The sequence below is a fragment of the Eschscholzia californica genome, unplaced genomic scaffold (assembly GCF_041429995.1).
Source record: "Eschscholzia californica isolate CP2 unplaced genomic scaffold, dmEscCali1.0.p SCAF_1, whole genome shotgun sequence".
NCBI classification, from domain to species: Eukaryota; Viridiplantae; Streptophyta; class Magnoliopsida; order Ranunculales; family Papaveraceae; genus Eschscholzia; species Eschscholzia californica.
Genome location: NW_028238198.1, coordinates 82,518,037 through 82,531,845, shown reverse-complemented (window position 1 = coordinate 82,531,845; position 13,809 = coordinate 82,518,037). Strand labels below are relative to the sequence as shown.

The following is a 13,809-nucleotide window of genomic DNA, read 5'->3' as shown; positions in this document are numbered from 1 at the left end:
GTCTAATTTCTTGATTACAAAACACAAAGATCTTTATTCCCCTCTCTGTCTTATTAAATAGGTCTTAGCTTTTATATCAGACCCATAGCTTCCCTCCTCAATTATGTTTGATTTGATTTTTCTAAATTTTGATGTTTAAGTTTTTCTTAATGTTCTAAGAATTTTTTAAATGCTTTCTGGTTCCGTCTAATGTAACTTTTGGTATGATAATTTTAGTTTATATAATGTTATACTACGGGAAAGAAAGTGAAAACACAACAAATGACTTCTTTATTGTATTGAAAAACTTCCTTCATTTTTAAATGTATCGTATTTTAGTCCTTAAATAAATCCACACTTCATTCTTTTATGTTCATCGAATATATATGTTCAAAAGCGTTAAGTGTTCTTTGGGTGTTCCGTGCCGGAGCACGGGTTATACTCTAGTCTGGTTAACGATTGCTAATGAGTGTCTGTTTGTAAGAAGAGTAGTATCGGACGTCAAAAGACCCTTGTTTTGCTTTAGTATATAATAGTAGTTATTGTCGAATGAAAAAGCGCTTCCAGGATCCATATCTACTACACTTCTGAAGTCATTCTTTGTCTTAAGAAAGCTGCATATTTTCGGTCGAGAGAAGGATCTGCATCTCCTTTTCCAGTAAAGTTGTAGAGTCGATTGGACATGAGAAAACAATGACCCATTCCAATAGTATGTCCTCCACCTAAATAGACCCAGGATTCAAAATCATCACAAATGTTAAACTATCATAATGTCAAAAACCAATAATAACAATAAAAGAAAGATTTAACAACGGTTTTCAACTGTTTCTAATGACAATACTTAGTGTTAGCATGGTACTCATTCTGTGGCAAAATAATGATAGGTTAATCCAATACTCATTTTGTCTTAACATGATTCATGAACAGAGAATATCTTAGTATGTAATGGCATATCATACGTGACATTAATACCGTTTTAACCACAGTTTTAAACCGTTGTTAGAAATGAAAAGCACAGTTATTTAGAACCTTCGATAAAAAATTAAACAACGATTGAAAGAATCTCCATTATCTTCGTTAAACAACTATTCAGTAGCAGTTTGATAACAAAAGGTACCTGATAGAACAACTAGGTCACGAAGATTGAGTCCTCTGCTAGTGAAACCTTGCAATTGTTGGGTAAAGTTGCCAAAAGTATTTGGGAGCTGGAGAGCTTCATTCGCCGACGATACTTTGCCATCTCTTCAACCCTGCGAACCTTCCATAGCCGTCTTTGAAACTGAAAGAATTTCATGTGTGTGTGAGAGAGAGAGATCAACTTCAATAACAATATTATAAATATCACACTATCCAATTTGTAAGGCGACATTTTTATCTTAAATGACCATTGCCCTAAAATCTCAATAGAAAATAAAATGTCAATTATGTATAGTTAAGCTTTGGTTCAAGTTACTAATTACATGGATAGAGACATCATCTCTAGCAGACAAGGCAATGATATCTGCACAAGAAACTACACCGGGGCAGCGTTTCTCTATTTGAGTCTTAATCTCGTCGATGACATCAAAACCCTCCAGATATACATTTGGAGGGGCGTTTTTCTCAGCTTGAATTTTTTTGGTAGAGTTCAGTAACACCGATGCATCAAAACCCTGAAAAACGTTTCAAAAATTCGAGAATTATTAGATTTCTGGTAAAGATGTCATTTTACGCGACAGTGAGCGAAGTACTGATTTCTGCACTTACGCTAACAAAGCAATCGTGAAAATTCACTCGAAGGAGTTTTGCGGGTAATACAGCTCTTCTAAGGACATGCTTCCTAGTAATCCTGTAAACAAGCTTTTCGACACCCGGGCAGGTTTTCTTATAGAAATTATTCTTTAGATAATTACTAAAACCATAAGAAACCGTCGCGAAAACTCCAAAAAGTAACATGGTTACAAGGAGGAGATTATTCAGGGAAGACCTACTACTAATGATCTTCATCTTTTGATTATCCCTTTTATACAGATTTTTGTGAAGAATGTTTCGAAGGAAGTAATATTCATTAACTAAACAAACAAGTTGTTTTTTTAATTGACTAATTTATTAACTCAATAATTGATTTCCAAACATCTCCTACAGGTTTACTATTCAAATGTATTAGGACCGTTGATTATGGCATGTCCTTAGCGGACCAATTTTTTTAAATACCATTAACTTTTAGCCACAATACTTCGGTGCCACCCGTTACTATAACAACTCTACGTCTGTACGAGAGTGTAAACAGTGCCCGATGGACACAGACAGTTCTATTGTACGTTACAAACAATTAGGGTTACTCTAGGTTTTATTTGTATTTGTTTGTGGAAAAAAATTGAATATTGACGTAATTAAAGATTAACCGACTAGAATTCAAAACTATGTTCTTCGTGGTACACCAAATATTTTAAGAAAACAATAAGTTGTATAGATGTTAAAAAAAATAAGTCAAAGATGAATTAGGATTATTATATAGAACACACGAAATAGGATGTTCATGAACTCTGGTTGTACTTTAGAATAATATAATTCTGACTGTGATAGTAGTTGACAAATTGCGATATAATTACCACCAACAATCCTGTGATTGATTGAGCAAATCTAACATACTATTGTTGTTACATTTTCCAGCTATCCAGTCCCTAAAACATCTAACAAAGAACATTGATTTTGATTACTCCGTAGGATTCTTAATTTCTTGTGCTAACTAATATTTTCGTGTGAGGGAAAAGTCATGTCGATGTATACATTAAATCAAAATATGTCGGGGATGATATTGAAGGACTTTGTTTTGTACTAAAGAAATTCTCAACTTAGGCTCTGCGGGTAACCCTGTACGGCTATACAACATTAGTTTCAGGTTTGAACATTAGTTTTAGGTTTGCACTAGTAATACTTAAAATCGTAGAAAGAAAGAAAAACCATACCTTCTTGAAGCCTTGAAGGTCAAAACACCCACTTAACTGAAACACCCAGCCGCACCCACAGTGTCATTCTTGATGAAGAGGGGTCGGAGACGACCAGTGTTGTCGGGGATGCAAAGACGAAAAAAGATGAATCGAAGGATCTCAAAAGCTGAAGTCCAATTTTCTTTTAGATCATGAAAAGAACCCGGTGAACCATAGAAAGTACATTTTCAGGACCATTCTCATAGTTTCGACCCACTTGAAATTGTGTCAGGCCTCCAAGGCTCCAACTATCTTCAACTATTATATAATGTATGAACATCTGTTACACGTCATTTCTTACCAATAATCCTTACAAGAACATATTCCATCTTTGAAATGGTGGAACCTGATTCGATCACGAACTACTATTTCCCGTTTATAAATCTTCGATATCAATTTCACTACATTATGACAGTCATTACAAAACCGAAGATTCTTCACAACCCTAAGCGTAGTCCCAGAATCTGTACTAATAAGGCCAAACCCGATGGCCAACTTTTCACTATGATGTCCAAGTGCTTGTTCTTTCTCTTCCTCCTCTACATCATACAGTACTATAGATGTCTCTGCTAAATACCCATCTTCACCAATCTTCTTTCCCACCTTCTCCAATTTTTCACAAATTTCAACATATCTCGGGTGAGATTTGTCTCCTGATATAAACTCGTAAATCATGTTACCAACCTCGATCGAACTAGAACCTGGGGTCTTCTTAATTCTTTTATCCTGCATAATCTTCCTCACTTTCTCAACATCTCTCCATCTTCCAACTGAAGCATATAAATTTGATAGAAGTACGTAATCTCCACTTCCATGAGTTTCCATTTCTAAGATAACTCTTTCGGCCAATTCAACATCCCGGTGAAGTCTACAACCACCAAGCAAAGCCCTCCAGATAACTATATCGGGCGTCATCGGCATACTTCTTATAAGCTCTTGAGCTTCCTCCAAATGCCCAATTCTGCCAAGAAGGTCTACCATACAAGCAAAATGCTCCACGATTGGGGTGATTCCATACTCTTCCATTGTGAAATAAAAATGCTTCTTTCCTTCATCTATAAACCCTCCATGGCTACATGCTAAAAGAACTCCGACAAATGTGACCTTATCGGGTATAGCATTTCTACTAGTTCTCATCTGGTTGAAGATATCTAAAGCTTTTTCTGTGTGACCATTCATGGCCATCCCATTGATCATTGCATTCCAAGTACAAGTATTCTTTTCCTTCAAATACCCAAAAACCTCGAGAGCGAATTCAACAACCCCACACTTTGAATACATATCAATTAGTGCAGAACCAAGAAACGGGTTCAATTCAAACCGATTCTTTTTAATAAAGACATGGATCCATTTTCCAGTTTCTAGAGCTCCTAGACTAGCACAAGCCGAAAGTGCAGTAGCAATTGTCACCTTATTTGGCTTGAAATTCTCCGCTTGCATTCGACAAAATAAATTCAAGGCTTCAACGGGTGCTTTGTTTTGCACATAACTAGAGATCATAGCATTCCAAGAAATCAAATCTCTCTCAGGCATTTCCTCAAACACCTCCCTAGCAGCCAAAATATCAGCATTACTAGCAAATCCAACAACCATGGCTGTCCAAGTAATTACACTAGGACAAGGAACTCGACGAAAATTTTGAAATGCAGAGTTCATATCACCTAATTCAGCATACCCATGAATCAATGAATTAAAAGAGATAACATCTGGATTAGGCATTTCATCAAACAACTTCTGAGCATATCTTATCTGACCAGACAAAGCATAACAATGAAGAATTGAGTTCATCAAAGAGGTATAAAGATTAAACCCAAGCTTGAAAACCATTAAATGGATCTGGGTAATTTGGAAAAGCTTCTTTGATTTTGAACAAGCCTTCAGAAGGAATTGAAATGTAAATTGATCAGCAGAAAGGAAGCGCATTTGGGTTGCGAAAAAGGCGAAAGCATCGTCAGGGTCAGAGGATTTGGAGTAAGCTAAGAGCATGGAATTGCAGAGATAGAGAGATGATTGTAGAGGAGAGGTTTGAAAGAGGAGTTGGGCATGGATTTGTTTGAGATGTTTAGTTGTTGTTGATTGAGATTGCAAGAGCTTAATTAGGGTTTTTCTTTGGTTATTTAGTGCAGTTGAGGAGATGTGTTTGGGTTGAAAGATCATTTCTATCACTCTCTCCAACAAAATTAACTGTAATTTGAATATGAATACCAACCGTTATAAGATGAGAGGGCGCTAAGTTTACACCCCGCTTACACCCATTTATGTTATTTTGCAATGACTACTATGGAGCGCTATGATTGCTTTAGGGTTGTCTGGTGAATGTTATATGTTTATTTCAACGAAAATGTTACAAAATACTTAAAAATTTGGCTTCAATTTTAATCAGACAATTGAATTCACGTCACTTTTCTCTCTCTTGATGAAACAGGATGAATGTCCGTTCGATCTCAATCCACGTCAACTTCACACCAAGACTTTTGACTGTTACATCGTCACTTCTATTTCATCTTTATGGCGTGACATAAGATGTAATCATCGTATATGATATTTTAACTAATCCAGAGTAAGAACAATATTAACAACATATAGAGTAATAGTTGTATTATTTGGATATTAAATCTGAGTTATAAGTTTTGCATTCCATGGGAAAATATTAATAACATCTAGAGTAAGACCCACCCACCACAAAAAATGCATTTGACAAATTAGGTGGAAAAATACTTATTAGATGATATAAATACAAACATAAAAAAATGTTTCACGAAGCAAAAAAGAATGGGCCAATCTTGACTTTTAAAGACACTCAACTTCTAAGCAACTTTCCCAGAAAAGCTTGTTCTTCTCCACCTCATTCATCTCATCTTCATTACCCTTCCTTCCATCAATACAATCTCTTGGATAAGTTGGATCCTCATCAACTCTCTCCGACAAACCATCATCACAATTGTCTTCTTCATCCTCATCGTAATAATCTTTATAATCAACATTCCCATAATCATTAACAAAACTAGTATCACTCGTGTCGTAACTACACGATTGAGCATCCTCATCTGCGAAAAAAACATCGAACAATCCAATATTAGTTGGGAGGACTTCTTCTTCCGAATCGCCCACCGTTTCAAGATGCATAAAAGATGAAACATCACCTCCGAAGTTTTTATTCCAATCCATCCCTTAGTTTTAGGTGAATCAACGAAAATCGACCAGATTATAGCCTGGGTGATGGGACAAAATATTCTAATAGAATAGAATTTGAGAGGAGAAATGTATTTATAAGGTTAGGTTTACAAGTTTTTGCACAAGAAAAGCATAAAAGTTAAAAGAAAGTGTGTAAATTTGAAAAAGATATGATTAAAGTAAACAAGTGATGGCTTAATTTGTCTAATATAAAAAGTATTTTCTAGCTAGTTAGGCCAGAGTTCCTATATTTTATATATTTAGGTCTTGATTGGAAGACTCCTTCCTTCTAGAACGTTAGCTCCTTTTCTTCCTCCCTTCTAGAAGATAAGCTCTCCTTTCTACATAAACACACATAATATAGTTGCCACCATACTTGGGTAAACTCCTTGATTGATGAAGAAGAATGATAGTTGGCTAGTTGAGATGATCATTCATGAGATTCATGACTAGCTAAAGTTCATTAGTATTTCATTTCTAATTTATCCCTAAAGGTTCTACAACAAATTTGTCCGAGAAATGCTAAAATCAAACTAACTTTGTCTCGCCAGAATATTTGTAGTCCTTTTTTTTTATCGGTAAGATTCGAATTCATTTAGACCATGAAGATATGTTCTATGTGTTACCATTCTACACTAATAAGGTTCACAAGAAAGTTGAAAAACTTTAAATAATATTATTTCTAAAAGAAATTATCCTACCCTAAACCACTAAAGTTCAACTCTAAACCCCTAAAAATCCAACCATATTATGAATGAGATTAAAAGTATCCCATTTGGTTGGGTCTCAATAACATGTGAATCACAAGATTCTCTATTTTTTCTTTGTGATTAACTATTTCAACCAAAAAAAAACTTATTGAAAGGGAAATTTATTTTAAGATATCTTTGAAATCAGTCTATAATGAATTCCCACTCACCTACCCTCCATTCATTAGTATTAAAAGTCAATGGCCAATTTCATCTTTACTTGCAAGTCCAACTACTATGTTTCTCTAAAGGTTGCTGCAATGCTAAATGTGAGAAAAGAAACCTAATTTTAACTTCGGTTGCTTTTCACTTTTGAATTTCGCCTATAATTCCATCCGCTTGGGGAGAGTATTTGATAGGTCTTTGTAAACCAATCCAGACTCGACCATTTACTAGCTAGCTTACCAAGCAAACAAAAATATGAACATTCTATGTGCAAATTAACTGTCACAATAAGAACAAAAACCCTTTCAATCTGTACAAAAATGTGTTTAACTAATTGAAGAGAACAAAATCGAAAACATATTGCCATTGTCTTGGCATCTGGTTTTGATCAGCGTTGATCACCAAGAGACTAATGATTAGGGTTAACAAAATCAGAGTTGGGGTTATCCGACTTGATTAATGTGTTCCTGAGCTTGTAGCTATGGATACTCCAGAAGGGACAAAGCGTGGCTTGATATTTCTGCTTCGCATATACGTTAAAAATTGGCCAGGAAGTTCTTCTAAAAGAGCTTGAACTACAGAGACTTGCCCACCTGTTTATAAGATGGAATTCAAGTGAACGACTAATTAACATTATAATCGAGAAATCAATAAGCTATAAGAAAAATATGTTGAATACTTATACAAAGATGAACTATGAGACATATGATATCACATATATTAACAAATACGAAGATATGGAACACGGAGACGTTTTAGTGAGTCGTCTGAAGTCATTTCTATTGAGTAGAGACCCTCTTCTCGTAAGAATCTATTCGGTTTGTTTAATGTAGTAGACTTAAGACAATCGAAGTTCACAATTTCCGAAGATCGGAGAAATAAAAGGTCATAAGAGTAATCTATAGCATTTAGTACTATTAATATTAACCCGAAGAAAGAAAAGCACGCACCGTGCATTTCACGCATTGGTACAAACTGTACAATGTCTCGTGTAGCTATCCGTCCCGTGCTGCTCTCTAAACGCTTTCCTTTGTCTGCATCCAAAATCTGCCGAATGATACAAGTAAAACATCAATATGTAGAACTTCAAAAATCAAAGTCAATCTTCTACGTTCTGTTTGTTAACAAGGATGAAAGCAGTCCGCAGATTTCATATATCCTGTTACAAAGAATAATACGCTTACCTCCATTTGTTCAAAATCAGCACCACCGACGCCGACTATAAGAATTGACAAGGGTAAGTCTGAAGCCCGTACCAAAGCATCCACAGTTTCTTGAAGATCAGTAAGTACACCATCCTAGGAAACAAAAGCAATAAAAAATTAGCTAACAACCAAAACTAGGAAAAAAGGATTTGGTCTGATAAAAAGTTTCGAACTCTTACTGTGATAATCAGTAAGACAAAGTATTTCGTTAGTGTATGTAAGGACTCGCTGGCAATTTGTGCAGCTTTATGGATAACTTTCCCAAACAAAGTAGGACCAGCAAGAGCAACGTTATGGAGGGCACTTGAATAGGCAGACATGATGCCATTTACTCCTTCGACCTGTAAGATGAAGTTAGTAAAAGTCGATAAATACTGTAAAGATAAATGCTATCTAATGCCGACATTCATCATATAGCTTTCCATTAGGCAAAAACCATAAACCACATTTTCAATTAGGCAAAAAGAAAAACATACAATGAAAAACAGCAACTCAGACTACCTCGGACTCGTATGAATTACTAGCACTTCCATTCAAGTTAAAACAATGAGATACAACACTTCCGACCGGCCGTCCACCAAAACCCCAAGCAGGAAAACGCTTGTCGGAATCATAAAACTGTATGACCTCCCCTACTTCAAAAATAGCCTGCACAAAATTCGTAAAAATAAAAAAGATTATCAACAACTTCAACAAAATGCGGTTTGACGAAATGTAACTACAATTTTCGTATAAAATCGGGGAAAACTACGTTTTGCTAGACAGTGATGCTTAGAAAACTTTGCCAAATAACATTTTTACTTTTTTTTTTTTAACTCTAATAGCGTTTCAAACCATAAACCAATGTTCCAAATTTTGCCTACAAACTCTCTCTTTCAAGGAGTGTGATTGTACTATTACAATAGGCTCAACGGACAATTCACCTGCTGGTAAGCATTGTATCGACCTGACGGATCAATATAATGCAAGGAAGTTGGGGACTGAGGGTTTCCATTTGAAGCTGCACAAAGAAACCGACACAAAAAACATTTGGGCATGTCAGTTGACTATAATAAGTAAGCCCAACAGTTTAGATAATCCCTCTAGAACATTGGAAGCCGGTTGTTACCTGTAAAATCAACAGCTACCATAAAGTTAAGTTCAAATCCACTTGAAACATAGTCCAAGAAACTATAAAGCGTTCTTTCGCTGAATCTATCCACAAATAGTTGCCCCTTCAGCATCTGTAAGAAATTGTTGAACAATTTGGATTTAGACAAGGAGTTCGTCGAGGAAGTTATTACAAATTTTGCTCAAGTATATTGGACCACAACCTTCATCTGGTCTTTCCGTCTAGATGATTGTATGTGAAAATTTTGTCCAGTTTTCTCACGGTGAAGTAGTTCCATATCTGCAACTGATTTTTGAATTTTTCTGGTGCATGAAGTATAGGTAACGCAATTATATACTGTACAATCGAAAATGTGAAATAAGTAGAGCATAAGAAGTTTCTTATTATTACCCGATAAGTTCATGATTTCCGCTGTTATTAAAATCAAAACACTCTATCAGTAGTGGGGTATCCTGAAACAAATTGAAATTATGTAACTAGAGGTCAGACTTGGTATAACCAAGGAATCATAATCTGCAGAGAAAATCCATTGATTACTAAAATTAAGATCGTTCAAAACTAAGACCATCGTAATAGAAGTAGCCTAAGGGTCGATTGAAATTTGAAAGTATAGACAACATACAGTAGAACGGAATATATATATTTAAGAAAACCACAAACTTGCCTTGCTCCCAAATTGCTGTTCAGTGAGGCATACAGGTTTCCAAGTTGGATTCAAATTGTTTTTCACCACTTCAGTTTTACAAATCGGGATAGTTCCACCTTCGGTAATTTTAGATATTCGTAAGAATGGGTCCTAAAATTTAGAGTGGAAGTAAGAGTTGGAGCAAAAAATGACCATGTAGACGATGAGTATAATATTAATCTCAAATACAATTCTTCTTCTAAAAATACATACACTTTTAGAAAAGAGATCCTTGTTATCCAATTTGGAACAACGAAATATCATCTCAACAGACTGTCTTGAAGTAACTACTTCCTCTGCTTGGACAGTAAGCTCCCCTTGATTTTTAAGTCCTCCTTGCCCATTTCTTACCATAAGTTTAAGTGTCAAACTCTTATTATGTTTTGTCACTACCTAAAACAAAGAAAGAAAGGTATTAGACATACGATTTTACGAAATACGATCATAAAAAAAAGACCTCATTATCAAATTGCTATTACATATTAGGATATACCTATAACATATACGGATATACCTATAACATAAATTGCTTAGACAATGCACTAGTAAATTTGTTGTATTTAAAAGTGCTTCTTACCTCCGACAGAGCAGACGTAGCTTCTCCAAGGAAGTCTTGCTCGTCCAAATTTAGTTTCTGCAGGGATTCAACATTATGGTAAGCTGCAAGGTCTCAACAAAATTTTGGTATAATGGGGATGTCGCCAATTCATTGAAACTACCTTTTAGTCTCCTCGATTTTTTTTACATCGAACAATATAACTGACTACCCAAACAGAACGGCAAATAGACAGTACGTCATAGAGATTAAACAAAATGGAAATTTTACAAATATAGGAATACGAATGTTTAAATTCATGCCAAGTAACAGTTCAGAAGAATCTGAGAACAATTTACACATGAGAAAAACAGTGTTGGGTAGGCTCTGCTCATTAATAGTCAGTAACAAAAACTATTACTTAGTAATTAATGGCTTCTCATTGATACAAAGATTGGGGCTAAAATGGATTTTCCTATTGGTAAAAATTTGGTCCTTGAAGTTCCAAATTAGAACGACAAATTGAATAGTGGAGTTTATAAGATACCTTGATAGGTAAGTTATTGAACTTAGTGTCAACATCATACACACGAAACCTGAAATAACAAGAATACACAAGAAATAAAGTGAAATGATTAATTATACGAATGAAACCTTGAAGGTAAACAAAAGTTCTTTAGAGGACGAAAAGACACTCACACCAACAACTGAACAATCTCAAACTGATAAGCAATGGAAACTTTTTTAATCCAAACAGGGTCTAGTGTGTTCAGTATTACTTCAGTCCGGCCTATTTCTTCGAGTTTTCCATCTCTTCCTTTGGCATATACTACTGCCATGGGGTCACTCTACAACACAAGAGAGCATTAGCAACAGTTCTTACGAACATGAAACACCGAAAAGCAACTCCCAGTTACTTACATTGTATTGGTAAATGTCTACTAAAGCGAAAGCGAATTACTAGCATAACCAATAGCTCAAGTGTTTATCGGAATTTCCAAGTATAGATATAGGAGAGTCAAAGGAATAAACATTGTATCCTAACAATGTACAAATATAAAGATTTAATTATATAGAGTAGTAATCTAGAGTCTAGACGATTAAACCATGGCAAGGAGTCCAGAGAGGGAGAGAAAAAATTAGATCGTAATAACAAACAACATAAAAAATGGAATAGTTGCAGTGAACTAGGTGAAACCTGTAACTACTAACAAAAAATTTCAGCGCTAAATATTACAATTTGGTTGCAGCGAACTGAAATTATACCTTTGAGAAAACATCCAGATCACGTAAATGGGATGCAGATAGCGATAACTGCAATACAAGTTTGTGAGTAAATTGCGATTTCAAAAGGGTAAGTAAATGAATAACAAGTTAATAAGTAAGACTGATATATACCAAACTTCCAAACCCTTAAGTGAAGATAGGACGTATATACTGACACGTGAAGTGCAAAACAGATGCAATATCGATTTTGGTCTACCAATTTAAATATCAGATATAATAGCATAGGTACACGTTATTCTTGCATTATATCATTTTATATGATGCAAGAGCATCCTTGATCCCTCTAGGCTGGCAGAGTAGCTCTAGTCTAAGTCTTCCACAACGCTACATCAACTCTATAATAAGATATTGACTAAATAGTTAATATCTCTTCTGCGCACGTAATATTCCAATAAAGAATCGTACTTATCGAAAGCGTGAGGTTGCCACATAAGTGTCTACTTCCTTCACCACTATCTCTATTTTACATACATTGTCTTCCACTTGTGCGTTGACATGCATCACTCTCATCTTTACCTAAAACTTTTTACGTGTTTATTAACAATCAATAGTTTACAAGACTAGACCACAAGTCAACTCATGTCCGAACGGATTTTTAAATCATTTGTTTAACTTTAATCAGAAATTCATAATTCATTTGCCAGCTAGTTTGGTTTGCAATTAGGCCCAAATTGTTCTTATGATTACTTCCTATTGTCCAATTTATATCTAAAATGTCCAAAGTCCCAAATTGTTCTTATGGTTCAAATACTTGTTATAGTCCACTTAATCAACACAACTACTCTGGTTTCCATTTTAATCCCAATATCTCTTGCTCAAAATTTTCATACTCTGAGTTAAATTTTCTTTGTTTATGTTATGTCCAATTCCATTGTCCATGTTAGTTTCACAAACCCTAGTTTCTCAACTTTAAATATTTAAGCTCACTATTTTTATGACCCTTTGGTACCAAACAAAGAAACTTCAAACCCTTGTTCATGGGCAATAGAAAAAAAAACACAAACCCAAACTGATTATGAACATCAACTTCATACCCAACCTGTTTTTATGATCTTTTTTTCTGCAAATGTCCCAAACCAGAACAAGAGGTCATAGCTAGAAAGAAAAGAACTGGAGAGAGAAGAAAACATAGAGAGAAAGAGAAAGAGATATAAGAGGACAAAACTCAAGGGAGACAGAGAGAATAAAGTAGTCCACTAGTAGATGCCTAGAAAAACAGTAAAATCTTTTTAGGGTTTTGTATAAAGAGATAGTAATAAATTATACTACCTCAAGTTGAGTGAAAAGTGTCTGAAAACCATGAGATCTGAAGAAATGATCAACAGCATCATTATGGGTTATTTCTCCTCCTCCTCCATGACCACCACCACCACCACCACCATTACTTTGGTGGTTTATGGAGGAAGTGGGACATGTTGTTGTCCCTCCAATAGCTTGTTGTCCTCCTCTCACATCAGAAAAACAACCACCCATCTCTCTCTCTCTAAAGAATGAATGACAGTAGTAAAATTGAAGCAGTAAAACCAGAAGAGAATCTTGATTTTGGAGTGATAAGTGAAAGTTGCATGAATTGGATATCCCTTATTTATAAGTACTAAATCAGTTTTTTCTTTTTATTGAAAACGTAAAAAGAAAAAAAAGATTGATTCAAAAGTGGAATTTGTTAAAGAAAAAAAAAGACCATGAAATTTTCTACGCGTCTCCAATAACTAACTATTTTAGATGTAAATTACCGGGTGTTTGTGGGTTTAAATCCTCCAAACCCTAGTTTATTTGGTAAGACGACGCTATTTGGTAGAGTGGTTGGACACCCCTTTTTCAGCTCCTCATATTCTGTAGTGGAACCTTCCTAGAAACAGTTAATTCTAAGATTTATCTCATTTAATATTTGGTAGAGCAGTTGGACACCCCTTTTTCAGCTCCTCATATTCTGTAGTGGAACTTCCCTAG

At 35.1% G+C, this 13,809-nt stretch overlaps 1 protein-coding gene and 2 pseudogenes across 3 annotated transcripts; all 3 read right to left on the bottom strand.

Moving 5' to 3' along the window:
* Positions 1-247: 247 nt before the first annotated feature.
* On the bottom strand, positions 248-2,282 carry LOC147570002 (peroxidase 1-like; annotated as a pseudogene). The gene is made up of 4 exons (XR_015231372.1): positions 1,726-2,282; positions 1,440-1,631; positions 1,097-1,258; positions 248-701 (listed from the first exon to the last, which is right to left on the bottom strand). The product of XR_015231372.1 is annotated as a peroxidase 1-like (transcript).
* A 794-nt stretch (positions 2,283-3,076) lies between these two features.
* On the bottom strand, positions 3,077-5,222 carry LOC147570001 (pentatricopeptide repeat-containing protein ELI1, chloroplastic pseudogene; annotated as a pseudogene). The gene has a single exon (XR_015231371.1). The product of XR_015231371.1 is annotated as a pentatricopeptide repeat-containing protein ELI1, chloroplastic pseudogene (transcript).
* Positions 5,223-7,280: 2,058 nt separating this feature from the next.
* Positions 7,281-13,716, bottom strand: LOC147570000 (protein BONZAI 3-like). Its single transcript, XM_086656572.1, has 16 exons — positions 13,129-13,716; positions 11,839-11,886; positions 11,272-11,420; positions 11,120-11,168; positions 10,615-10,671; positions 10,251-10,430; positions 10,017-10,148; positions 9,743-9,804; positions 9,555-9,654; positions 9,350-9,464; positions 9,165-9,241; positions 8,743-8,889; positions 8,421-8,582; positions 8,221-8,334; positions 7,987-8,083; positions 7,281-7,629 (listed from the first exon to the last, which is right to left on the bottom strand). Exons 1-16 carry the CDS (start codon positions 13,330-13,332, stop codon positions 7,493-7,495), a joined length of 1,830 nt encoding a protein of 609 aa, XP_086512698.1. The 5' UTR covers positions 13,333-13,716; the 3' UTR covers positions 7,281-7,492.
* Between the last annotated feature and the right edge of the window lie 93 nt (positions 13,717-13,809).

Coding starts and splice junctions, on each gene's coding strand:
- LOC147570000 (XM_086656572.1), bottom strand. CDS start 13,332: ATGGGTGGTTGTTTTTCTGATGTGAGAGGAGGACAACAAGCTATTGGA. Junction 11,887..13,128: donor CACTTTTCACTCAACTTGAG/GTAGTATAATTT, acceptor CTTGTATTGCAG/TTATCGCTATCTGCATCCCA. Junction 9,465..9,554: donor GACGGAAAGACCAGATGAAG/GTTGTGGTCCAA, acceptor AATTTCTTACAG/ATGCTGAAGGGGCAACTATT.